The following is a 26,777-nucleotide window of genomic DNA, read 5'->3' on the forward strand; positions in this document are numbered from 1 at the left end:
GTGCCAACCGAGAAACTAGCAAAAGCTAAGCAACAGCTTCAAAAAAGTTAACATTTCAAAAACAGCGTTAACTATAAGCCTATATATAATAAGTGAAGAGAAATAATTTCACAAGGTGCAATGGGACACATGTTTGTTGGAACTTAAGGTGCAGGCCCAAACTTCTCTCACTTGCACTAGAAGTATTACTAAGCAAAAGCCTGAAGGAGCCAGTGGCAATAGATTTATATTTTAGGGGAATCTGGAAGTGTTCTTGCCTCCAATGCAACAGACTATGATGTTTTATACTTTGTGCTTTTCCAGCATTTTGGAGTCCACAAAAACAACATCATATCAGGGCTATCAAGCAATTAAAGAAGTTAATTGGGATTAATCTTTTGTTTTTTTTATTCTCAGTTATTCTTGGTTTTAGTTGCATATTTAGTTATGCAATTACTGTATCCACCTCATTCAAGTTTGATTTTTTGCTGACACTATTATTATTGTTTTTCCATGAAATTGAACTGAAATTGAAATTGCTATTACATGGAAATTGAACAATTTATTGTGAAGAGAAAATCTAAAATATTTGAATCATCAAATCCAAAAGTACAAACTGTAAAGTAAAATTTCTATGCCCTACTTAGCTACTGGCAAAAAAATGCAACATAAGCATTGTGTATAAAAATAATTTCCGTTCTCTTTCTTGCTCCAATTTAGCCAGTTGCCTTGATTACATTTTCCAGTGGCAGTACTTCCCATTGCATTGTGTTGCTGCCATTGCTAAGTATTACATGCCAGCTCTGCTAAATGTTAATGGACACCAAAATGCTTTGATCACCATTCCAGAGGACAATCTTCCATGGTGATACCTGGTTAATATCAATCCAAATGATGTTGGTTAGCTTTGTTCCTTTGCATTCATCCTCAGAATTAAATGTTGCTAAGAGCAACATTTAAGCTCTTTTTAATTCTTTGGTGGGTCTGTTTCAATAGTTACCGCATCAAGTTCCTGGTCTTGTGACACATGTGGCAACAGTATTACAGTAAGAAGAATTACAGTAAGAATTAACTTACACCCCTCAGCCCTCCCAGACTCTGGAATCCTTGAATCTTAAGTTCAGCGCTGATGCTATCTTTAGCCATGTGAGGTTGCAGCTTTCTTTGCTTCTATTTAGGTTTGCAGTGAAAGAGTTCTTAAACCAGACAACAAACACGTGGTCATCATCTCAGACAGCCATAACACAAAATAAGTGGCACAATGTGAGTAAAGCTATGGAGCATGAAACACACACCTCTCCCCCCAAGAATCTTGGTCACATACCCACAGGCATCTAATAGCTTTCCCAAACTTTGGGTCTTGTCAAATTCAGCAGGAAGATGCAGGTCAAATTACTAGGTTAAAAGAAATTCCTGCAATTCTGGTGGGCTCAGAGTTAATTGGTGTCAAATGACTCATTAATGAATCTAATTGAGATGCTGCTGCGAGTGAGCGAGTTGCGTGCATCGCCCCCTTTCTGCTTCTGACCTAAGTGCGTGAGGTTTTACCACTGCCAGCAGATTGACAAGCAGCCTCCTGCGTGATTTAGCAGGCCTGGCCGCCATATTTCTGCTGTGATGGGCTGAATTAAATTTTTTTCCAAGTGTTGCACATTGGATGAAATAATGTGTGACATGATCATTTAAAATGACTCAGAAAGGGATTTGGGGGCAATAGTGTGGTTGTGTCTAGCAACATCCACAGGGGTATGGAATAACGGCTTAAATGACATAATTGAAATGCAAAAATATTTCAGAGTTGAGAATAGTTGACGGAGACAAGCATGACAATAAAACATTCATCCAGAAATATAACTACAAAGAACTAGTTAATCAGAGCATTAAGAGATAAAAGTGGAGGCGAGGTTAGCAGGAAAGGAGATAGTCAAAACAGAAAAGTGAATATTTTTTATCACTAATGAAGATAATACAAAAATGTACAATTATTATAATATTTCAAATATTAAAAACTCAGTATGACACAAGTACGGTACTGAACAAATTAAGGGACTGAAGATCCCTGAACTTGAAAGGATTTATCTGGGAATGTTGAGAATGACTAGAAGGACTAGCTATCATCAAGAAACATTCACCGGTTAAGGTATAGGATTGGGAATAGTCTTATCTGTATCTATATATGGGAAACAGATCCCATCCAGGCAACCAGTTAACTAACCTGGTGTAGCAGACAAAGTAACTTAAATCATGCTGTTACATAGGCTGGAGTAGGACATGGACAGAAATGATAATTATGTAAATTGAATCAGCATAAACATCTTGATTTCCTTGAAAATGAAATTGATAAAATAGATAGAGGGATTGTAATTTATATAATTCATGTAATTTATTTCAATTTATAAAAGACTTTTGACAAGATTCCCTGAAGATAAATTAATCTAGAGATCAGAGTTGAGTATGGCTTTGGATACAATGATAGTTCATGGAAAGGAAACTCACGAAGCTGCAGACTGATTTAGTCTTTCGGGAGGCATGGGAGAGCCATATGAATCCGATTTAATCCCTGAGTCATCAATAAATTCTGGTGGGCTCAGGGTTAATTGGTGTCAAGTGACTCATTAATGAATCTAATTGAGATGCTGCTGCGAGTAAGCAAGTTGTGTGCATCGCCCCCTTTCTGCTTCTGACCTAAGTGCGGGAGGTTTTCCTGCCACCTGTAAATTGACAAGCAGCCTCCTGCATGATTTAGCAGGCCTGGCCGCCATGTTTCTGCTGTGATGGGCTGAATTAAATTTTGTTCAAAGTGTTGCACATTGGATGAAATAATGTGTGAAATGATCATTCAAAATGACTCAGAAAGGGATTTGGGGGTAATAGTGTGGTTGTGTCTAGCCACACCCCAGACAATGTGGTGAGACAATTAAAAAACAGCAAAATCCTGGGATATATAAAACCAGACAAGCCAAATGTTTGAGGTTATACAGAAGCTCTGCAACACAAAATAAATGTGGAACAAATGCCAGAAATTATTCACATAAATGGTGAAAATTCTCCGCCAGGCAAGGTGTCAAATTTTAGATCCATTCAAAGTACAGTGTTTAGCTTGAATACTAGAGAGGTGAGCTTTGCTGGGCTCAATAGCTTTTCTTTCATCCTTATCTTTTCTTATGTTCTCATGGCCATTTTGCCAATTAGCTATTTCTTAAACCGGCAAAGGAACATTGACATTGGAACATGGACTGCAGCGGTTCAAGAAGGCAGCTCACCACCACCTTCTCAAGGGCAACTAAGGTTGGGCAATAAATGCTGGCCCAACCAGTGAAGCCCACATCCCGTGAATGAATTAAAAAAAAACATGGATTTCCAGGATCTTTTCTGGAACTCCAGTTTGAATACTAATCTATAGAGCCAAGATTAGTGTGTGGTGAATTATAGATTTGCGTAGGTAAGTTTTATGCAGATCTGTGGTCTACCTAAGGCCCTCCCAAACACAATGAGAGGACTCAAGGACTAAACTGTTCCCAGAAACAGCCATTATATAGACAGGTTGGGCTGATTTTCACTTGGGGAAATTATTGGCACTAATGGGGTGGTTAATAGCCTAAAAATAGGGTTCATAACCTTATGGGGTTATTAACCCTCATGATTGTCTTACAGACACTTTCACAGGGGCCTACTGTTGAGGGCCAAAGTGCCTGTCTTAAGCAAGTGGTAGGCTTCTCTCCCATCTAAATCAGAATCCTAATGATGTCATTAGGACCTTAGTTTCAGTTTTAAGGTTCAAATACATCCCAATTTTTATAAAAATAAAAACACTCATCTAATTAAAGTGACAGCTAGCTGTTTGAAACAAGAAATGCTAAGAATGCTCCATGTTCTCAAATCTAATGTAACTGTTGCATCCCTTCATTGCGAGGTCATGAGCTCTTTAGAAGTGTATATTAGACATCTGATGTTAAGCCAAACAGTTTTGAATTTTCAAAGCAAGGTTGGAATTTTGGTGGACTGCTGAGTAGGTGTTCCTGTATACTCTGTGAATCAGCAGAAACTCTACAGTAAATGACAGCTGAAGGAGCCCATACATTATTGCTCAAGTAGTGCTAAAATCCCTGTAATTTAACAAATTGAATTTGTCTGTGTGTCCGAGAAGTTTTGCATCTTGTTTTTCCTCACTTCTTCATTTATGAAATTAAAATAATAAAACTGAAAGAATATTCAACAAACCTAACACACTACTGACTAAACTGTAAATGCAGTGAAAGATGCACTATTCTCGGTGATAAGGGCGCTGAATGGAAGTCTCATTCATACCTTAGACCATAACACTCACTCTTCCAAATGCTGAAAAAAGTTTAATAGCTTGGTGAGAGCCAGCACAGTAACACATTCACAACTCTCCCTTTTCTTCCTTGAGTATTAGATTTCTAAACCTTAGTTGCACAACACACCCTTTATACTGCACCGAGGTTAAGATTTAATTAACTCTCAGTCTGACAGTATATATTGCCATCTCTACTAACGAGGATTATTTGTATAGAGAATCTCGAAACCCCTCACTCCACTTTAAGTCTGATACCAGCTTATCGGTTAAATCAGTTGTTTGTGGCCACTTAGGAGACATCCCTCAAATTCTAGCCTTTACTCAATTTTTTCAAAGATGAAACTTGAGACATCCCTCAAATTCTAGCCTTTACTCAATTTTTTCAAAGATGAAACTTGAAGCATGTTAAAGGCAGGGAACTGGAAGGACGATTCCACAAAATAGAGAGCTGAACCAAGAGGAGCAGCCCAGAGAGCTGATAGGAATGCAGTCTTATGTAGCTATGGAAGATGGCGAGACAAGTGGGATGGTGCAGTCAGCAGTTTAGTGGGTGCCATGTTATCCCTGTGAAGCAGCACATAACCTGAAACTTCCACTTATTTGTCTGTGTTAATCCTAAGAATGTAATTCTCACTCTTATTTTTTTGTTTAATTTGCCCTTTCCAGTAGGTCCATCAGGTAGAGTGTGCTGAAGAGAAGGAAGATAATGAAAAGGAGGAGAGCAAAAATTTATTTCTCATTGACTATGATGATGGTGTCAGTGAGGACGATGGTGAGCTAGATACGAAGGAAAAGCCAGCACAGGAGTCCCTGTGTTCCTTTGCTCAAAACCCTACTTCTCACTTTCACATACCAGTTCCGATAGTGTGATTTGGAGGAAATTAGGTTGTGTAAGTGAGGATGTGACACTGGATGATTTCACAGAGCTCAATGGAACTAGGGGAATGGAGAATGGATGCACACATATTGGTAGTGCTTTTGAGCACAACAGCTTTGTGTGGTTTAATAATAATGCTCCTAACTCTTTTGACTTTTTACTCTTTTTCCTGCTGGCCTGGACTTGTCTCTTACAGGTAAAAGTTGAAAATCATTACGACTTCCAGGATATAGCCAGTGTCGTGGCCCTTGCGAAAACTTATGCAACCACAGAGCCTTACATTGACTCCAAGTATGATATCAGAATTCAGAAGATTGGGAGCAATTACAAAGCTTACATGTAAATACTGCCATTTTATCGATTTTAACCATCATTCAACATGGCAAACTTCATAATTCTATTGGTGCTTCAGTGTGCAGAAGTGAAAGAGAGAATAATGTATTATTATGTTCAGTATTTGCCACTTTTTTAAATTCCTCATATTGATCGTGTGGTGGGGATATGTTAAGTTGAACCTAGAGGCTCCCTAAAGAGGGGAAAAAATGTAGGTTGGCAGAACTTTAAGTCACATTTCTTACTGAACCTAGACTCAGGTCACCTTTGTGCTCTCATAAGTGTTGTTGGGTAGGGTTTCTTCTAATTGAAGGATAATGAAATTGATTTGTCACAAAGAGAGCCCTCTTGTTCACGCAGCCCACCCTCACACCTCCTAAAGAAGGATGCTATAAAGTTTGAAGAGAGGCAAAGTTATCTTAACCTTTTTCAGTTATTTTATCTTGGTTAAATTTACCAATTCCAATTGGCAAAACAGAATGTATTTTCGAGTTCAGCAGATGCCCAAACAATGACAAAGAAGAGATAGCGAATTTGCCAGATGGAGATTGTGGGTGCTTCTGACACTCAGAGAAAATAGGAAAAGAGGAATGAAAGAAATTTGTTTCCTATATGGATTTTCATGGCTTACATTCCATTTTTCCATATGGACCAGAGCTACCCCACAAGATGTGCTCACTCTGCATATACCCAAAGGCATCTCTAATGCAAGTAATTTAGGTACCTGACTGGTGAATACAACAATGATTGTTTAATGACTGTTTATTGCTGTTTTGCTAAGTTCCCAAAATGTCACAGAATCATGAGAACTTTCATAAACAGGGCTCTTTGTATTGGAAAAATCTTTCCACGCCTGACATTGGCACCAACTTTAGGTGCTTTGAATTACAGTGTGCACCTGACTGGAGCCTGAACGCCAGCCAATACTTAAAATCATTTTAGGTTCTGACACAGGAAATCCTGCCTAGAAGTCAAATATTGATGCATTCTGCAGCTTTCTATTTAAAGTCCTCAACAGGAATTTAAAATCAAAACAAATCTGTCTGGCTGGTCAACCACACATCAGACAACATGTGCTGCACTTTAAGTACAAAAACAAAGGAATGCGGTTGCTGAAGGTCTGAAGTCGAAAACAGTAAGTGCTGGAAATACTCAACAGGTCTGGCAGCATCTGTGGAGAGAGAAACAGGGTCATTGACCTGCAATATTAACTCTGTTTCTTTCTCTGCAGATGCTGTCAGACCTGCTGGGCATTTCCTCCATTTTCTGCTTTGATTCCACACTTTGAGCAGAAATTTTAGTGAGCAGGCACGCGCCTGACCCGCTCGAGTGTTTAATAAAGCACACTGAGCGTGCCAACATCAACACGCACTCTCGCAATATTTCTCTAGGCGGGCGCGTGATGAAGACGGAGGCCTGCCCGCTATTAATTAAGTGGCCAGTTAAGACCCTTGAGAGACCAATTGTCTCCAACTTTACATAGCCCGTGTGATTTTCAGCCTGTCGCACGGGTAAAACGGGCAGGTCACAATTTGTAAAACCTCATCCACGGGCGGGATAAGAGGGGTCAGTGGTCTTGTCAATGCGAGTGAGGAGTGCAGGATATCACTTGCTTGTTGCAACTGTAAACAGGACAGCTTCATTTCACTTCAGAGCTGCATTCAGATATTTTAGAGGCTTCAGTTCAGGACTCGACTGGTGTCTTCCAAGCCCCCGGATCATTCACACCGCGTGGGGCCTTCCGGGTATCAGACAGCCTTCCCTTACCCTGGGAATGGGGGTTGTGGTCTCTGCTGGAAGCACCTCCTCTGAGGAGGAAGAGAGGGCCAGAAGGGGGAGGAGGCCAGGTGTCCCTATTCAGTTTCCAGGGGAGCGAACTGCGCAAGGACAGGCACAGGCACAAGGGGCACAGGGCCAACAGAATGATCAAGGTGGAAGGGACCGCAGAAGATGCCACTATCCTGCTGCCAGGGTTTACAGGTGGCGATGCAGCTACCTCAATATGTCTGAGGTGCGATGCTGAAGGAGGCTCTGTCTCTCAAGGGAGACAGTGATCTCCATCTGTCAGAGGATTGGCCCTGATATCAGCTCTGTTTGGGTGGACACCCCATGTCATTGGCGCTGAAGGTCACAGTGGCCCTAAACTTCTGTGCCTTTGGCTCTTTCCAGGGCTCAGTGGGGAACTTTGTGGAGTCTCCCAATCAGCTGTCCACAGTTGTGTCAAACTGGTGACAGACACTCTGTGCAGGTGTGCATTGACTTTCATTCATTAGCGTATGGACGAGGCCAGCCAGGCTGAGCGAGCCAGAGGTTTTGCAGTGATTGCTGGTTTCCCCCACATCCAGGGTGCAATAGACTGCACATATATGGCCATCAAGGTGCCAGCAGGTGAGCTGGGAGTCTTCCTCAACAGGAAGGGATTTCACTCCATGAACATGCAGATAGTGTGTGATCACAAAATGCAGATTCTGCGAGTGTGACCAAGGTACCCAGGCAGTTCCCATGATGTTTACATCCTGAGGCACCTCAGGTGCTGAAGCTCTTCAGTGCTCCAGCCCAATTGGTTGGATGGCTGCTGGGTGACAAGGGCTATCCTCTCAAAAGGTGGCACATGACGCCTCTCCACCACCCAAGAACAGAGGCTGAGCAGCTGTATAACATGCCTCCACAAGGGCGGTTGTAGAGAGAACCATTGGTCTTCTCAAGATGCGCTCCTGATGCCTGGACCGCTCAGGGGGCGCACTGCAATACCCCCCAGATCATGTGTCACTGATAGTGGTTGCATGCTGCGCTCTCCACATTCTGGTGCTGGAAAGAGGGCACGCAGTGGAGGAAGAAGATCTTGACGCAGTTGCACAGCAACAGACAATGAGTCCAGTAGTGAGTCCGAAGACGAGCATGCTCAGGAGAATGCTGAGGCATAGACGCTGACCTGGTTAACCTACAGGGAGGCAGGGACACCCGGGACACCTTGATCCAACACTCCTTCAGCTAGCCTGCCAAATAAGAACCACCTTATGCCAGGGCTGCAGGCTCCATACTCGATCCCTGACAGGACCAGCTCCTTGGTCAATAACATAAACTCTGTCTTTGCAATACAGTTTCAGGAAACACACATCCATCATAACATCATGGCCTACCCTGCAACTATACAACAAATGAAGCATACAGAGGCTAGTTGCACAAAATAACGTATAATTTACTTGTGAATGTTAAACGTTGCAGAAAGTAACATGAACTGGTGTTTTCTATCACACCATTAAAAAGAATTTAAAATGGGGAATCAAATATTACCCATGATAAGCCCGTGCTGTGCTTAAGGTGCTTTAAGTTTTCGCTTGTGGGTGCTATGTCCAGATGCTTCCCCCCTCGCTGGCACTGGCATTGGAGACAGCCTGCTCACTGTGCTGTCTTGTTGGCCTTGATGACCTTGGTGGGCCCATGGAGCCTGTGCTGGTCACGACTGGTAGGGAGCAGCCAGTGCCACGGATGGCATCTCCCCAGTCGCTGCAACCTCATCAGATGCCACGGTCACTGGCAGATGGGCAGAGGAGTTGCTGCTGTCATCCAGAGTGCCCTGAGAGGAGCCCACAAAGATGACAGGCAGCACATGCGCCAACATGAGGTCACTTTGGACCTCCCTGCTCACCATTGATAGACGGACATCTAGCTGGGATACTGGGCGCCCAATCCATCTCCCACACAGGCACTGACCAGCTGAGGTCATTGCCAATGCGAGGGTTTGCAGGTCCGAGCGCATACCCAGGGAACACTGATTGAGTCCCTGGAGGAGTCTCTCCATGAAAGTCACCACTATCTCCAAGGAGGAGGCATTGTGCTCAGCCATGAGGGTCAACGCAGTGCTTATGCTCCGCAGGGACTCCTCCACAACAGACACCATGGCACGCATTCCCTCATGTATCTCTGCCAGATCCTCCGGCACATCCTGCTGGACTTCCAGCAGCTGCTGCCTCAGAGACGCCTCCAGAGGCCCATCATCAGCCACTGACTGAGAATTGTCCTGGTGCCCAGTAGTCCTCTGACTGCCAATGCCTTGGGCACCCTCTGGCTCCGCCTGCACCTCAAGTGAGTGTGAAGTACCCTCACCAATGTTCACCGATAGACTATACGGCAATGTTATACCCACCAAGGTGCTAGTATCTGTGCTGGTGCCTACTTGACAGAGAGGGTGTGATGCAGCTCCTTGGTGAGCATGGTGGTCCTCAGGGATCAGGAATGGGCCTTCAGGCTCCTCACAACAAGGGGCTGCTGATAACCCTAAAAGGGAGAAAAAGGACCTGTCATTAGTTTAAGTTACTAGGCTGTCACTGTGCATGCCTGGCACCCGGATGAGACAGAGATTTGCATCATGGTTCCCTTGTCTTTTGATTATCAATGGGGATTCCAGGTTCGAGGCGCACATCAATATAGAGACTACACTGGAATGATAGCAATAACCGACATTCTCATCTCAGTGCATTGCACTTTTACCTCCCTGTGGCACCCCAACCTCACTGCAGCCACTTGACCGAGGTGCATGGCACCTCTCCAGCTCCAGGGCCTCCTGCCCGTACCGGAAGAGGATGAGGAGGTGTGGGGACCCTCCACCAGTCTGTGACCTCTCCGTAACAGTCTGTGACCTCTCCGTAACAGTCCGTAACAGCATTGTTATGCGACGTTTCTCCTGAAAGGACAGAGGAGCATTGATTAGTCCACCCTCTACCTGCAGCGCCATTGCAGCTTGGCCAACCCCACCTGAGGAACACCTCACAGGGCTCAGCCGATTCACGACTCTGGAGCCGCAAGGCACACAGTCCAAGTAGCCAGGGCTCACCCCCTTGGCCAGATCCTGCCTCATTGACATTTGCCACTCACACTGTAACACCACTGAGGTCCATAGGGGGGATGGGCAGCTCTTGACTGTTCTGCAAAGTGACCCATGCCAACACGGTACTCACCCTTCCCGATCATGGAAGATTGTTGAAGCGCTTCCAGCACTGGACCCATGTGTGCCTCACCACATCGTGGCTGCTGACCTTGGATGCCACCTCCTACCAGGCCTTTTTGATGAGATGGGGGGCCTTCTCTTCCCGTCCCTGGGGACAGGGATTTCTCTCCTGGCTGCCACCTTCTCCAGGAGGGCAGTGAGGCATTCATCCAAAAAATATGGGGCCAACTGCCCTGCCGACCTGCCCTCCCACCTGCCATGTCCACCCACTACAGTTTCCATTCACAATACTCCCACATCCTTCAGTGGCAGCCTTCCAGGGGCTGCTAAGGCTGCATTTGGATCAGCCCCTGGTCGCCGGCGGACATCATGCCCCCGCCCACCCCTTCACACACATTCCAGGCTGTGTATCATGCTGGGTGGGCCTTAATTGGTTACGGTTGGTGATCTACAGGAAGTGGTGCCACACATAGGGAAGATATTGGTTGTGACTACATGGGCTCTTAGGCACATCACTTTCTCCTAGTGATGGGTGCCATAGTAACCGACCCCTTGGGCTGCAGCATGAGAGGGAGATGGTGTACAGGAAGCAAACAGAAGACAAGCTGCTTACAGAGGGAATAGGAGGATGATGAGGAGGGCTCTCAGCAGGAGCCCTTATCCCTAGTGTCTTCCAGGAGCACTTTTCCTACCTACACCTAAGCCAGGAGCAATGAGTGCATTTTCTGTGATTCATGCAAGAGCTGCTCACAGAATTCTACCAGCTCTTGGAACCAGAGCTACAGCCTCAGATCAGAGCAAGGACAGCACTGTCGGTGGCCGTGAAAGTGACTGTGGCCCTGAATTTCTTCATATTGGGATCTTTCCATGCAGCATATCTAACATCTTCAGTTCACTGTACTTCACTACACTGGAGAGGTGACAGAGGCTCTGCACGATAAGAGAGGGGAGTTCATTGTGTTCTCTCTGGACAAAGTTACGCAGGGAGAGTGGGCATATGGCTTTGCCAGGAAAATGGACTTCCCTATGATATAGGGAATTTGATTATGATATATCAAATACAAAGGCTTGGTTTTATGGGCACCACATCTCAATGCTGGGCCACAAAGGTTACCACTTCCAGAATGTGCAGTTGTTGTGCTACCAAATTCAGCAAATCATGCTGATAAATGCCCATTTTCCTGGCAACAGTCATGATGTGTTCATTGTGTGCCAGTCTGCACTTCCAGCAATCTTCCAGATCAAGCCAAAGGGTGGTTTCTGGGCAACAAGGATTATCTGCTCTACACCCATAATGAGAGCTATGCTGCCATGAGAAACACCATCAAGTGGATGACCTGAACTGGGGTACTGAAGCAGTTGCCTGGACCGCTGAATATACTCAGACAAAAACTACCTACTACCATGAGGACACAGCCCTTTCACCAAGAATTAGGTGACCACCTTAGGAGGAGGAAGAAGCAAAGGTGGCTATCGGCACATCAACACCCCAAATGGGTTGTTCATGAGCACCTAATTTAAATCCAGTTCCTGTGAATAAAACCCCTCATTTACCTTGTACAACAGTCCCACACCTTACCATCCCATAGTCTAAGTGTTCTCTTGGCTTTTATTTCAGGAATATGGCGATCACAAAACAACCATTCCATACCAACTTCATCAAAAATTCCATACAAACCTCAACTAATTATACTTGTGCACATCTTTACTGCCTGTCTTGCCTTTGCCTTTCTGCCACAGTGTTCTTACATAGTGCTACCCCACTGGCTGCTACATGGCTGGTAGAAGGCTGCTGACTTTCAATGAAGGAGGCTGCAGATGACCTTGCAAAGACATCCCCAAGCAGCTCTAGGCCTAGGAGGCCTGGCTTCGGACAACACCACCTCGATATGGGCAGCAGCAGTGTGGACAGGGTGGCAGACTGGTAACAGCACGGCTACTGGCAGAATGGCAGTGATGGAAGCACAAATGCTGTCAACCTGGGACAACACAGCAAATTCTTGCTTCACAGAGACACTGTCGTTTTCTGAGCTGGGGCAAGTCCTCAGCAATCTTAGAAATCTGGAATACAGGTTGCTGGACTGCTGTGAGAGCCTTCATGACCCTTTGAGCATTGGCCCCAGCAGCAGTCTGAACCTGCACAGCACCAAGCTGGGATTTAGTGGTCTCAGTCAGAGCTTCTTCTGCAGCACTTGGGAATTGTTCAGCTTCTACTTGTGCTGTCGTGGAAAATCAGACTCTGCATCATGATGTGGACCATACGTGTTCTCATGGAGTTGGCCGTCACTTGTGAGCTGGAAAAATGGACTCCAAGCTCTGTGAAAATCTCTGTGCCAAGTTGGATCTGGTCCCCTGCTGGCTCCTTGATAGTGATAGTAGGCTGTGATGAACTTAGTCCTGGAAGCAGTACAGTAAGGAAAATTTGTAATTTCTTTAAAATGCCTGTGGAATCTGTAATTGTCTAAGAATATTTGAAAAGGACTTTGAAGAGTTTGCACCAATCGTGAAGGAATGAGTTGTACCTTTCTTGGATAATAAGTATACTTGCCCATGTGACCTGGTAATGCTTGACCTGAAAGCAGTACCAACAAGAAGGCAGTCAAGATATGGACACCAACTGATCAGACGCAATGGAAAACCACAGACACAAAGGAGAGCTACAAGCAAAGGAGCTAGAGGATGAAGGCATAGATACAAAGAGAAAACAGACAGAGGCAGAAAGAGGAACACACCCAATTTCTGTGAGGAAAAGAAGCAAATCTTTGTCAGGAAGAGGTCAGTTTTTCTGTTTGAAAGAAGAGGAGACAGGAACTCTTGGAGGTACTGTGTGAGCTGGATAAAATGGTCTAAAACCTGGAAAGCTGTGTGAATCGCTTGGAGACACTGTTGCGTGTTTTGCCAGAAGTGACCGAAATGAGGATGGCCAAATCTGGGGGGAATAAAAATAAGGAACACTTTGCTGGAGGAATGACGGAGGGCTGGCGGGGGGGGGGGGAGGTGAGAGGGGGGAAGTGCTGATGAAACCTTATGACCACCCAGACCCTCTCACCCGAGTCCCTATACCTGCCCAGATAGCCCCTCAGGCTTATCCAGACACCCCTTCCCGTCATAGGTCCCTGAGATCCCCACCCCTCCCCCAGACTTGCGAAGCCCCCGGGACCTGTGTTGGATTTAACCACCCACCCCCCCGGACCCTGGCCTCAGAGTACTGCTGCCGCCGGATTAACTTTCAGAATCAATTGGATTCCTCCACCCACCCTCCACAACCCGAGTTGGACTTGAATGTTGCTGCTGCCCGCCTGGGACCACCACCTAGCTGCTGGACCTACCCCCTGCCCCAGAATCCCTCAACCCCAAACACCCACCTGCTGAAACTAGACAGAGGAGAGTGCCAGCCACTGCTACTGCTCTCTCATGGCTGAATGTCTGTGCACGTATGCATTGTGCTGGTTATGGACTATGCATGCACTACAGTACAGTGAACATGCACAGACACTCTGAGCAGTTTCCTCGCTTACTGCAGAATGAACCTGGGGCAGATGGCATCCGGGAAGCTCACAGCCAGGACACAGGACATCAAGCTAAATTCCAGGACAATCCCAGAAAATCCAGGATGGTTGATCACAATCCAGGATGGTTGTCATGACACGAGGGAGATGGGGTTTGTAGAAGTGTGCCTCACTGATGCTAATCGTACCCGTGAAACTCAAAGGTGGATGCAGTTGTTGGATAGGACTCTTGGCCTACACTGTATGAATAAAGGTCAGCATATTCTGGAACTGTGTAGCTACATGATACCTCATGTCCATGGGGAGTGATGCGAAAGCTTGTGGTTGTGTAAGATGTATCTTTGTAGTATTGACTATTTAAAGTGAAATTCACCTTTTTATTTGAAGTATCATTTGCCTGTTAATTTATATTTCATTTGTGTTGGTTCTGAGTTGTGTTAAAGTAAAACTTACAAAAAGTGAAATCTTCTTTTGGGGGTCATTCAGTAAATTTGGTTATTTTGGTTTGCAGTTCCCTCACAAGGACCACAACAAGGTTCTGTGGATGGCCTGCCAATACACCGAGCATTTCTGTGTGCCTGTCCATCAGCCTTTTCCTGTACATTGCCTCAAAGTTGTCATATATCCTTTGCTGTGGCACTCATAAATGGCCTCACCTTATGGGGAGCTGCACTTGTGCTGCCTTTTCCCCCGGCCTTGCTGTAGGCCACTCATACCCGATGGTTCACCAAGTGCAGGTCCTGCCGCTGTGCTCCCCTCTAAAGTTTGCACAGAGAAAAGATGAAGTCAATCTGTCATTTAACCAAGTGTTTGCAGCTATTTGCATTCTGCCCCTGGAAGGTGGCTGCTGGCTTGTAAAAGGATGCTCTGTACTATCCTGTTTGCATTATTGTACACTTCTGTTTTTCAGGAGGACTTCAATTTCAGGAAACTGGAAAGCAAACACTGGCTCTGCCATGCTGGAACAAGTAGCCATGACAGAACGGTGAGTATTTAGACCACATAAACCAAGGTCAGGATACAAAACCTTCCAGTGGCAGTTTCAGCAATGTATGAGAAGTTAAAGAATTATAATCATGAGGGGAAATTCAAACAGTGCTTTCTCCATCCTTAATTATTTATTTCATGTAGCCTCCCTGGGATAAGACTGACATCTTCAGCTAATAAAAACCTTTGTGAGTTATTTCTTCTTTTGAAAGTGTTTTCTCTTTTCATGATTTTGGACAATAAAAACTGAATCCCAAGATTAGCCAGGAAACATTCTTATAATAGTGCAGTCTTTTCTGGTTCTATCCCCTCCTATTTACCTGCAAATCTTCACTATCATAAAGCACTTGCATATCATGACCCCATTGAAAACAAATCCAACTGATCACAATCAAGAGAATTGTTTATAAACCAAAAATTCATAAAGTAAATACAGCAAAGCTGTAGAGGGGAAATGACAACTGGAAAAGTGCATTGTTTTCATCCTGAAGAGGAGGAAGAGCTTCTCTCTTAACCAATTTTCTTTGGTTACCTCCTAATCTCCAACCCCACAATCTCTTTACAAAATTGGTAAATACTGGAAATACTCAGGCACTATCTGTGGAAAGAGTTAACGTTTCAGGCTGATGACCTTTCGTCTTTATATCTGGCATTCCTCAAATCTTTTTCAAATAATGTGAATGGAAAAAGTAACATCTGGCCTTAACTCTACCATTTACAATGGGACTATCACCATTAACAACAGTGTAAACACTTTGTGTGAGTCAGATACCACCCTAACTCTGTAAGGTGAGCTCTTCCTCCTCCTGCCACTGTAGGGTTTGTATGAGAACACTGCATCATAGCAATATTATAAAGGCACGGGATCACTTTTGTAATGGTAACAATTCACTTTGGCAGATTAGTTCTGGAATTAGTATAGAGTACTGCCGAGAAATAGCCTCTTAGAGGTAGAAATGATACAGATGCTGGAGCTTTGATTGGGTCAAGTAAGTCTGTTGAATTAATCCAGCTGCCTTACTGCCCCATGACTGGACATTAAAACATCTTGGGAGTTATTTTGGTGAAGGGATAAAAGCAAGCACTAAATGGGTACTGTGTAAATAAGACACAGCTGTTTGAAAATCTGATTTTAACATGTACTTTTGGTCCTAATTGATGATAACCGGAATTTAAATTCACCCCAGAATCTAAAACAGTGAACTGCAGGTTTAGTTCTCAAACTAGATTAGAAGCAATGTATGTAGAGCAGTATATGTGGGCTCCACTCACTCACTTCCGCTGAATGTTTGGAGTGGGATGGCTGAGACACAGTGACATGTTTCAGGATGGTTCAGTGAGAGATCTTACAAGTTCTCAAAGGTCCAGAAGAGGAGACATTTCCTGCACTCTGAGGGAGAAGGAGTTCACATCACCTTCCTGTCCCTCTCTCCTCCAGCAGTTGGCCTTATCTCCTCCTGTAGGGCATGGGGAACTCCTAATAAGATGCTGATGATCAAATACCCCCTTTCTCCTGGTGACTCCTATAATTTACCCAATAATGTGGAGTAGCACACAACTTACTCGTTTTAGGTGATGTAGTCAAAGAATTTCCAGAATAAATGTGGATCGAGTGTTAGTGACATTTTGATAAAGTATCCCTGAAAGCCTCCCAATTTGTTTTAAAAGTCCTCTTCAAACCTTCAGCAGCAAGTGAATAGAAAAAGGTGACATACCTTTAAATAGCGTTCAAAATCGTCTGCTATGACTTGATTACCCCAAGTCAGCTAGTCACTGCTAGGAGAGAGCAGTAGCCCACATACTCATCATCAAAATGCTGTGAAGCCTTCTTAATGAGAGCGAGTAGACAATTTTAGTGACAATCAGTCCATTAATGATCCTCTCTGCAGCCAATTCTAAGATGGCATCTTGCACCAAATGCAGCCTAAACCAACGTTTCTGCGTAAACCAGTTTGGCCAACTTGGAGGCTCTTTAGCACCTAATGTATCTGGGAAAAGTCACCTCCAACCCCCGCAAACCCCGCCCCCCCCCCCACCCCCACCACCCCCACCACCACCGCCCTGAACTTGAAGTTTGCCCAGGCCTGTGGGAATATGAAAATAGATGGGAATGTTGTGTGGAAATTACATTGTGACATTTTGTCTTATTGAGTTATATCTAGAGCCTGCCTACAATATAATCACCTGCATTTAAAGATGTGACAGCAGGGAGATGCTATGCAAAATGACTGTTCCCAAGCTGTTAGTTTCAGGTAAAAGCATAAAACAATGAAACAAGGAACAAGAAAGATAGGCCAGAAAGTTTATTAACTTGCCCTGTATGTGGAACATATGCAAATTGGAATGAATAGTTTCCTTTAATGTATTACAGTGTTGAGATTTTGCAGCATGCTGGGGGCATGCATGTTAGAATATGGGGCACGAACTCTAGGATCTCACTGGGGCTGACATTTCAATGGAAATTTTTGCAGCTATCGAACGTGGGTGGATGCTTGTTCAGAGATGTTTGGTGGCCTGGACATCTGCGCAGTAAAAGCTGTACATGGGAAAGACGGGAAAGATTATATCATTGAGGTTAGTTGGATGGTCCTGGTGCCAATTTGTGATGCATTTTTATATTGTGAATGTTGACTTTAGTATGAAGACTTTTTCATCTTGTGTGGGCCTATCTTCTGGCTGGAAATTAACTATTTCACATGAAAATTATTTAAACAAAGGAGTGTTTACAGAAAAAGAACTACCATTTTAAGATTGACTACTTATGGGTACAATGGATATATAAGTTACAGTGGGCGCAACACTAGTGGCTTATTTCACACAAACCACAGAGCGAGATAATATTGTTTATTAATAGAAATAACAGTTCATCGCTATTTTCAAATTATTTCTAATTTTGTTTTATTGTGATTTTGCTATTTTAGCTGTGGGGCTAAAATTCTATTTAATCTTGCAATATTTTAGGAACCAATTTTAACTCAGTCCACTCTAACATCAGTGTGCTGCACTATCCTGTTTCTATCCCGATTCTTCACGCAGCCATTGAAGAACCAGGGCAAAATGACGATTGCCTGAAGCAGGCAGAAGCCTTATTCCAGGGATACAACTATGGGTACCATGACTTCCACAGGACCTTAATTGCAAATTTGTTGCATACTCCTTCTGTTTGTATCTGCGGTGGGCTGGTTAACCAGCAGTCATTAAAGGGTGGCTGGATCCTGTGCACAAAACAACGCAGGAAGCATTTTTTTTTCTGGAGCCCGGAGGAATAAAAATATACAATTTGGGCCGCTACAGGTCACCAGCAACCTTCCATCTCCCCACTGCCCTGCCCAGCATGGGATCTAGTTGATTTCTAAACCTCCCAGAACCTGTGAGCTTCAATCCTAGGGCAGTCCAATGAGTATTTTGTAAATGCTAGTTCAAAATTAGGACTATCTCTTGTTGCTTCCTTGACATATTGGACTAATATTTACTAATTCTAGATTCTAAAGCAACTGAGTTTTCCTGTTTATATATGAAATCACCCATTAAAATAATGTTCCTATTCTCACAAATCTTTCCTATCTCTTGATACAGCAAATTATCTGCCTTATGCTGAGTTGAGGGTCCATAAACATACTGAACTGTAGTTTATTATTTTACATTAGGGATGACTGTTAGATTATTTCATTCTATAGCTTTTCCCCTTCCATAAGATTCAGTATGTTTGTGTGGTAATATAGGACTTAAGTATTGCTGAAAAAGAGACATGCTGTTGAAGCACTCATCAGGACAGTTCACAAGAATACCAATAGCAAAGCAAAAACAATTTATACTGCATGAGAAGACAGTGCTGATTTGTTGGCAAATGAACCTTGATTGGTAGAGGTGATTGTTTAGTAAGTGTTGTCCAATCATGGAATCACATCCAATGTTGGACACTACGTTTTGAGTTTTGCAAACACGGGCTGGTTGAGTATGGTCTGTACTTTGCCTGTTTTGAACAGCTGAAGGGACTGATATGATGTGATTCTGCACTGGAGGTCTGCACTGGAGTGCTGCTTTGGGCTGCAGTAGAATGCTTAAGTTGGAGTTTGGTGACTGAGGGAATTTAAGGGTTAATTTCTATTTAAAGTCTAGTCTTTCTTTAATTTAGTACTTAACTAAAAGTTGCTGTTTGGGTTGGAAGAAGATGAGCTTTAGGCCAATTTTAAAACAGGGTTTATACGGGCTCTGCTTGCAGCTACAACTAGTTAATTAGAAACTGGCTTAAACAGATTTTTAGAGGCTGGATTCAGAGAGTATAAAAACAGGCCATCACAGTGCTGACTTTGTCTGCACTGGGAGTGCTGCTTTGGGCTACAGTGGAGTGCGTAAGTTGGAATTTGGTGACCGAGGGAATTGTTGAGGAGGGAATGAGGTGATCCTTTGAGTACCATGAGTAAGTATTTACTACTTCTATCACTTATAGTTTTTAAGGTCTTATTTTGTGGTTCATTGTTTGTAAGAGCAATATTCTGTAATAGCGAGGAGCATGGAAGAAGGGTTCCAGAGTAATTGATATTATTTGATATTAAGTATCTTCCAAAAGCTTTAATTTAGTTTAAAGGAGTAAGTCATGGCAGGAGAGCTCAAAGCCATGGTGTTCTTCTCCTGCTCTATATGGGAAGCAGGGAACATTTCCAGTGCCCGGGGCCAGCATGTGCGTGGGAAGTGTCTCCAGCTGCAGCTCCTGGAAGCCCGGGTTTTGTAGCTGGAGCAGCGGCTGGGGACACTGTGGAGCATCCGCGAGGCGGAGAGTATTGTGGATAGCACATATAAAGAGGTGGTCCCACCGCAGGCTAAGAGTTCACAGGCAGGAAGGGAATGGGTGACCACCAGAAAGAGCAAGAGGACCAGGCAGGCAGTGCAGGAATCTCGTGTGCCTATTCCTCTGCAAAACAGATATACCGCTTTAGATACTGTTGAGGGGAATGGCCTTTCGGGGGAAAGCAGCAACAGCCAAATTTGTTGCACCGTGGTTGGCTCTGCTGCACAGGGGAGGAGTAAAAAGTGTGGGAATGCAATAGTTATAGAGAATTCAATTGTAAGGGGAATAGATGGGTGTTTCTGAGGCCGCAAATCGAGACTCCAGGATGGTATGTTGTCTCCTTGGTGCTAGGGTCAAGGATGTCTCAGAGTGGCTACAGGATATTCTGAATGGGGAGGGTGAACAGCCAGTGGTCATGGTACACATTGTACAAACGACATAGGTAAAAAAAGGGATGAGGTCCTAAAAGCAGAATATAGAGAGTTAGGAAGTAAATTGAAAAGTAGGACCTCAGAGGTAGTGATCTCAGGATTACTACCAGTGACACGTGCTAGTCAGAGTAGAAATAGCAGGATATATTGGATAAATGTGTGGCTGAAGGTATGGTGTGGGGGAGGGTTTCAGATTCCTGGGACATTCCTGGGTTCTGTGGGAGGTGTGACCAGTACAAACTGGATGGGTTACACCTGGGCAGGACCAGGACTAAGGTCCAAGGGGGAATATTTGCTAGAGTGGTTAGGGAGGGTTTAAACTAAAATGGCAGGGGGATGGGAACTTATGTAAGGAGTCAGAGGAGGGGGAATCAAGGACAAGAACAAAAGATGGAAAGGGAAATAAGAAAAGTGATAGGCAGAGAAATCAAGGGCAAGAATCAAACAGGGCCTCAGTGAAAAATAGTGGAAATGGGACAAGTACTGTTAAAAAGACAAGCCTTAAGGCTTTGTGCCTTAAAGTGAGGAGCATTCGTAATTAACTGGATGAATTAACCACGCAAATAGATGTAAACAGGTATGATACAGTCGGGATTACGGAGACATGGCTGCAGGGTGACCAGGGATGGGAACTGAACATCCAGGAGTATTCAGTATTTAGGAAGGACAGACAAAAAGGAAAATGCGTTGGAGTTGCATTGTTGGTTAAAGAGGAAATTAACGCAATAGTGAGGAAACATATTAGCTCTGATGAAGTGGAATCTGTATGGGTAGAGCTGAGAAACACTAAGGGAAAAAACGTTAATGGAGGTTGTATATAGGCCCCCAAACTGTAGTGGTGATGTTGGGAATGGCAGTAAACAGAAAATTAGAGACGCAAGCAATAAAGGAACATCCGTAATTATAGGTGACTTTAATCTGCATAGAGATTGGGCAAATCAAATTAGTAACAATACCATAGAAGAGGAATTCCTGGAGTGCATACAGGATGATTTTCTGGATCAATACGTTGAGGAACCAACTAGAGAATAGGCCGTGCTAGACCTGGTATTGTGTAGTGAGGAAGGAATAATTGGCAATCTAGTTGTGCGAGGCCCCTTGGGGATGAGTGACCATAATATGATAGAATTCTTCATCAAGATGGAGAGTGATGTAATTGATTCTGAGGCTAGGGTCCTAAATCTTAATAAAGGAAACTACAATGGTATGAGGCGGCTATGATGGATTGGGAAATGTTACTTAAAGGGATGATGGTGGATAGGCAATGGCAAACATTCAAAGAGCGCATGGGTGAACTGCAACAATTGTTTATTCCTGTCTGGCACAAAAGTAAAACAGGAAAGGTGGCCAAACCATGGCTTAAGGGAAATTAGAGATAGTATTAGATCCAAGGAAGAGGCATACAAATTGGCCAGAAAAAACAACAGACCTGAGGATTGGGAGCAGTTTAGAATTCAGCAAAGGAGGACCAAGGGATTGATTAAGAAGGGGAAAATAGACTATGAAAGTAAGCTTACGGGGAACATAAAAACTGACTGTAAAAATTTCTATAGGTATGTAAAGAGAAAAAGATCGGTGAAGACAAATGCAGGTCCCTTACATTCAGAAACAGGGGAATTTATAATGGGGAACAAAGAAATGGCTGACCAAATACATACTTTGGTTCTGTCTTCACAAAGGAGGACACAAATAACATACCAGAAATGTTGGGGAACACAGGGTTTAGTGAGAGGGAGGAACTGAAAGAAATTAGTATTAGTAGGGAAATGGTGTTGGGGAAATTGATGGGATTGAAGGCTGATAAATCCCCTGATAATCTACATCCCAGAGTACTTAAGGAAATGCCCTAGAAATAGTGGATGCATTGGCGGTTATCTTCCGAGATTCTATAGACTCTGGGACAGTTAGGAGGGTAGCTAATGTAACCCCACTATTTAAAAAGGGAGGCAGAGAGAAAACAGGGAATTATAGACCAGTCAGCCTGATGTCGATAGTGGGGAAAATTCTAGAATCTATTATAAAAGATTTAATAGCTGAGCACTTGGAAAACAGTAGCAGAATTGGACAGAGTCAGCATGGATTTACAAAAGGGAAATCATGCTTGACAAATCTACTGGAGTTTTTCAAGGATGTAGCTAGTAGAGTTGATGAAGGGGAGCCAGTGGATGTGGACTTTCAGAAGGCTTTCGACAAAGTCCCACAGAGATTAGCATGTAAAATTAAAGCACATGGGATTGGGGGTAGTGTTGAACAATGTTCCCGATGGCGGGGGAGTCCAGAACCAGGGGTGACAGTTTGAGGATACTGGGTAGACCATTTAGAACTGATATGAGGAGAAATTTCTTCACCCAGAGAGTGGTGAGCCTGTGGAATTCGCTACCACAGAAAGTAGTTGAGGCCAAAACATTGTATGTTTTCAAGAAGGAGTTAGATATAGCTCTTGGGGTGAAAGGGATCAAAGGATATGGGGAGAAAGCGGGAGCAGGCTATTGAGTTAGATGATCAGCCATGATCATAATGAATGGCAGAGCAGGCTCGAAGGGCCAATGGCCTACTCCTGCTCCTAGTTTCTATGTTTCTGTGATTGAATAACACTTGCTAAACAATCCTGAGCTAAGAATTACACTGGTTTGAAAGTGCACACATGCTGTTCCCTGGTGCATAGCCACGGTAAAACCTCTACCAATCAGAGTCCACTTGCCAACCAATCAGCACTCCCTTCTCATGCAATATAAGTTATTGTTCCCTTTGCCACTGGTAGTCTTGTCCTGATGAGTGTAAGATGAAAAGCTTTGACAACATGTCTCTTTTTACAGCAATACTTAACATTTATATCACAGATATCTCTGAATAGAATGCAACGCCACCTCCTTTTTGTCTATTGTTTTTTCTAAATGCTTTAGTTCCCTTGAACATTATATTTGTTTCTATCCTTATCATTTAACCATGGTTCAGATATACACACTACATCATAGTGCCCAATTACCACATTAATCTCCAGCACTGGCAGCTTTTCCTAATGCTTCCTTGCAGCTGACACCTTTCAAGTCCATGTAGATGTCAAATGAGGACAGAATTGATTTTGGTTATGATGTTCTCCACCAACAGATTAAATCAACATCTTCCTGATAGGAGGGCTTAAAATGAAAAAATCCTGCATTGAATTTGGGGACAACAAGCCTGCGATGTTGATGCACAAATGGGCCCCGCAGGAAACAGTAGTGCTTGTCTGCCATCTCATGGCAGGATTAGCAAATGCACACTAATAACAGAGACACACTCAAATGATACATCTCTTAACCATACAACTTGGAGTTCTTCTTTCCACAATGTTTGGAATATTATGTGACAGTAGAGTACAGCTGGGGACAACTGCAACAGGAAGAATTGTTTCCAAAAATTATCTCCAGTGGTTGGAACTATATTATGTCAGATTTGCCATTATATATTGTATTGCAACAACCTGGTTCATTAAACAGTGAGTGACTGTTTTTGAACTTCTGTGTATAAGAAATATTTGTTATGGTAACAACACTGCCTTGAAATGAGGCCTGCAGGAATCAGAAACAGTGTGTGATGTGAAGGTTTGGCATTGGTTCTCTAGGCGACCACTTGTTTTGACTTCTTGAATTGGAACTCTGATGTTAAGGATTAGCAACAATTGTGGTGTTGTTATAGTCAGGGTAGCATTGTGTCCAGAATTCTAACAGTGCAAATGCAGGAAAATAGCTCATTTGGATGCCATATCTGAAAAGAGGTGTGAATACACTGGGTGTCCCTCAGTTGGTTTCTATCTCCATTCGGCCAGACCCACTGAAAGATCTGCATGGGGAGGTAGAAAGTCTAAGCTATAATCTTGGAGAAGATAAAGCAGTGTCATGTTGGGACACAGGGAATGCCAGATCCATCAGATGCATTGGGCTGCTTAATTCAAGACTGAATCCAGGAGCAACAGGAACATTAATTTTTAGAATGGAACAAGCAAAATTGTATTTTTTGTGGATACCCATCCTCCACAAATCTTTTTCACCATTTGTTTGCCTCAGTATAAATTGGATTGCATTACTACTTTGAGATCTTGCTGTTTGTTTGCAGTTGTTATGAAGTAGAAGTGAGCAGACAACAATGCAGTCAGTCTGTCCCAATAGTTATCAACTAGTTATTGTGAACATTGAGTAGTCAAATAATATGTTTTATTCAATGTTCAGTTCAGTCTTTATCTACTTGCAGTGATTTCATTGCTACTGATCTTTTAAATCGAGAGTTAAAGAGAGCTGAGTTTACATTTTCTGGCTCATAAGCTCTATGCAGCAATTATGTGGCTGAAGTGTGGTCCATTGGCAAGTCACAATTCCTCTCTCTCTCTCTCCCCCCCTCTCTTACAGACACAACCTAGCAAAGGAGCAAAATGGAGGCAATGTTGCCACGATTGGTTGTTATTGCTATAATTACAAAAACAAATTGCATTTTCAGAGCCTCATTCACATAATAAATATCCCAGGGCATTAGAAACAATAACCTACCAATGTATGACCCGTATGGAGTGAAGTCACCCGGTGCTGGATTTACCTTGATATCAATCATGATATGATGAGCTTCACTGACTTTATGTTTTTCAGTGCATTAGCAGAGAATCACATTGTCCAGCATTATGTATTAACATAAAGTAAAGACACTGATTAAAAAATGATACAGCTGAGGGAGAATGGAAGACATGCAGGCATTCAGCTCTGCAACAATGCCTTCCCTGTGCTTGCTCCTGTGCTTCTGCACAGAAGAACGATGCTCAAGAACGAATTAGTGGCATCTTCCACATTTCTTATGATTTACCCATCATGTCGTTACCTCACCGCTTCCTCACACAGGTCACCATGTTTAAACTGCAGCTGCGCGCAGACTTCTCAATGCTTACTGCCCAGAAAGGCACTAGTGAAGACATGGCCCCAAAAGCCAAAAAGATTGCAGCCTGGACACCATGGAGGCCCGCTGCATTGTCCTCTACCCCTGCTCTGGCTGCAGGAGGCCCATCAGTCTCACCACTCCAGCTTTGGATGTGGTGGCAGAGGTGGTCAGTGCCAATGTTGCACACAAGAGGTCAGCCATCCAGTGCAGAAAACAGGTGAATGATCTCATCCGTGCTGCCAGGGTAAGGCAACCATCTCATTACTTCAAACTCACACACTCACAAGGCCATCACACATTTACTGGCATCTCACTCACTGCCAGCTCAAGAGACATCACCACTCACTCTCTGACACATACCTTCACATCTCAATCTGGCCTCTACTCTGGAGACTGCCTCCTCAGCCGTCACCATCTTGAGGCCACTTGCACAGATCAACAAGTGCCCCCACACACACCCTGGGCTACCTCCCTTTCCCAGTACAGCCCTCGCCCTGCAGCCTCTTCCCTTGCCTGAGGCCACTTCTCTCCCTTCAAGCAGGCCCTAGCCCTGCAGCCATTGAAAAGCCACCCCTGCCTTATGGCTTGTCTGGTAGGTAGAGACCTGCCTGTAAGCCCCTTTAAAAGTGATGTGGTGCTGCCTTCCAAGTCTGGCGCTAATGACCACGAGAAAGAAAGGTCAACAACCTCAAAGTTCTGAGTGAAGTGCAACTCGCCAGCTGCACGTCGCTTATGTACAGTTGTGAATCGTGTCGGTGTGCAATCACGCCGATGTACCCAGATGACCCAGCATGGGGAGATGATTCCAGTGAGCTGGGCTTATAATGATATGCAGATGTATTAAAGTGACGTTTCCCGATGTCCGATGGTGGGAAAGGCGCCCTGCCATTGATGGGCAGAGCAGACAATCGCAAACTGGTTTCATGACGGCGTGAGACCGATTTTTGACTTTCCCGGCATACTGCCTGCTCACGCCCAATGCCAACAGGCACAGACTATTCCGCCCATATGGAGTGAGATAATGAGAGAGTGAATTAGAGAAAGACAAGGGGAGAAAATGAGCATGAGAGCAAAATGAGAGAGCATAGAGAATTTTGTTTTTATTGGCATGCATTGTCATGACAGAGGGAAAGTTCCCACAATCCAATTATGCCATTTTATAAAAAATATGTGAGCTGAAGTTAAGGTATCGCTTTTTTCTTTAGCTCAATCCACTTCTAAGGAGTCACATAATAAAAGTAATGAGAGAACATGTTCATCAGACCAAACAGGGCCACAGATGAACTTTGAGCAGGCTTGTTACCTATAGTCTGAAACAAATATTCCCTCTATCAATTTTCACCAATATACTTTATGAAACGTTTTGAGTCACATCAGTGATTACAAAATGCCTTATCAAACACATGTGCAATATTGTTCAGCCTCTTTGATAGTCCAGGAGAAGGAGGAATTTCAGAAGTGGCTTGTGGTACCAAATGGACTTGGCCCATTAAATTATTGCCTTGTAATTCTCTCCCTTTGTATCTATCTTCTGTTTCACTGGCTTTGGTGTGGTGTTACCAAGGGCGGAGAAAACATTGATTTACTCTTGAATCTGTTTTAAGTTATGTGACTTTGCAAAAAATCATTCCCAGGAACAATGTGCAAGAAATCATTCCCCGAAGGTCAGTGGTTCTAGCACATACCATGTTGCACAATGTTTCT

General features: G+C 43.7%; 1 protein-coding gene across 1 annotated transcript in view; it reads left to right on the top strand.

Moving 5' to 3' along the window:
- The window catches only part of LOC121293146 (synapsin-3-like), a 998,055-nt gene that overhangs the window by 959,274 nt on the left and 12,004 nt on the right, over positions 1–26,777 (top strand). Inside the window, exons 7-9 of the mRNA XM_041215893.1 lie at positions 5,371–5,513; positions 14,875–14,949; positions 17,423–17,525. Coding sequence (XP_041071827.1) covers positions 5,371–5,513; positions 14,875–14,949; positions 17,423–17,525 — 321 coding nt within the window. The remainder of the gene's footprint in view (positions 1–5,370; positions 5,514–14,874; positions 14,950–17,422; positions 17,526–26,777) is intronic.

This window comes from Carcharodon carcharias, chromosome 21 (assembly GCF_017639515.1).
Source record: "Carcharodon carcharias isolate sCarCar2 chromosome 21, sCarCar2.pri, whole genome shotgun sequence".
Lineage (NCBI taxonomy): Eukaryota > Metazoa > Chordata > Chondrichthyes > Lamniformes > Lamnidae > Carcharodon > Carcharodon carcharias.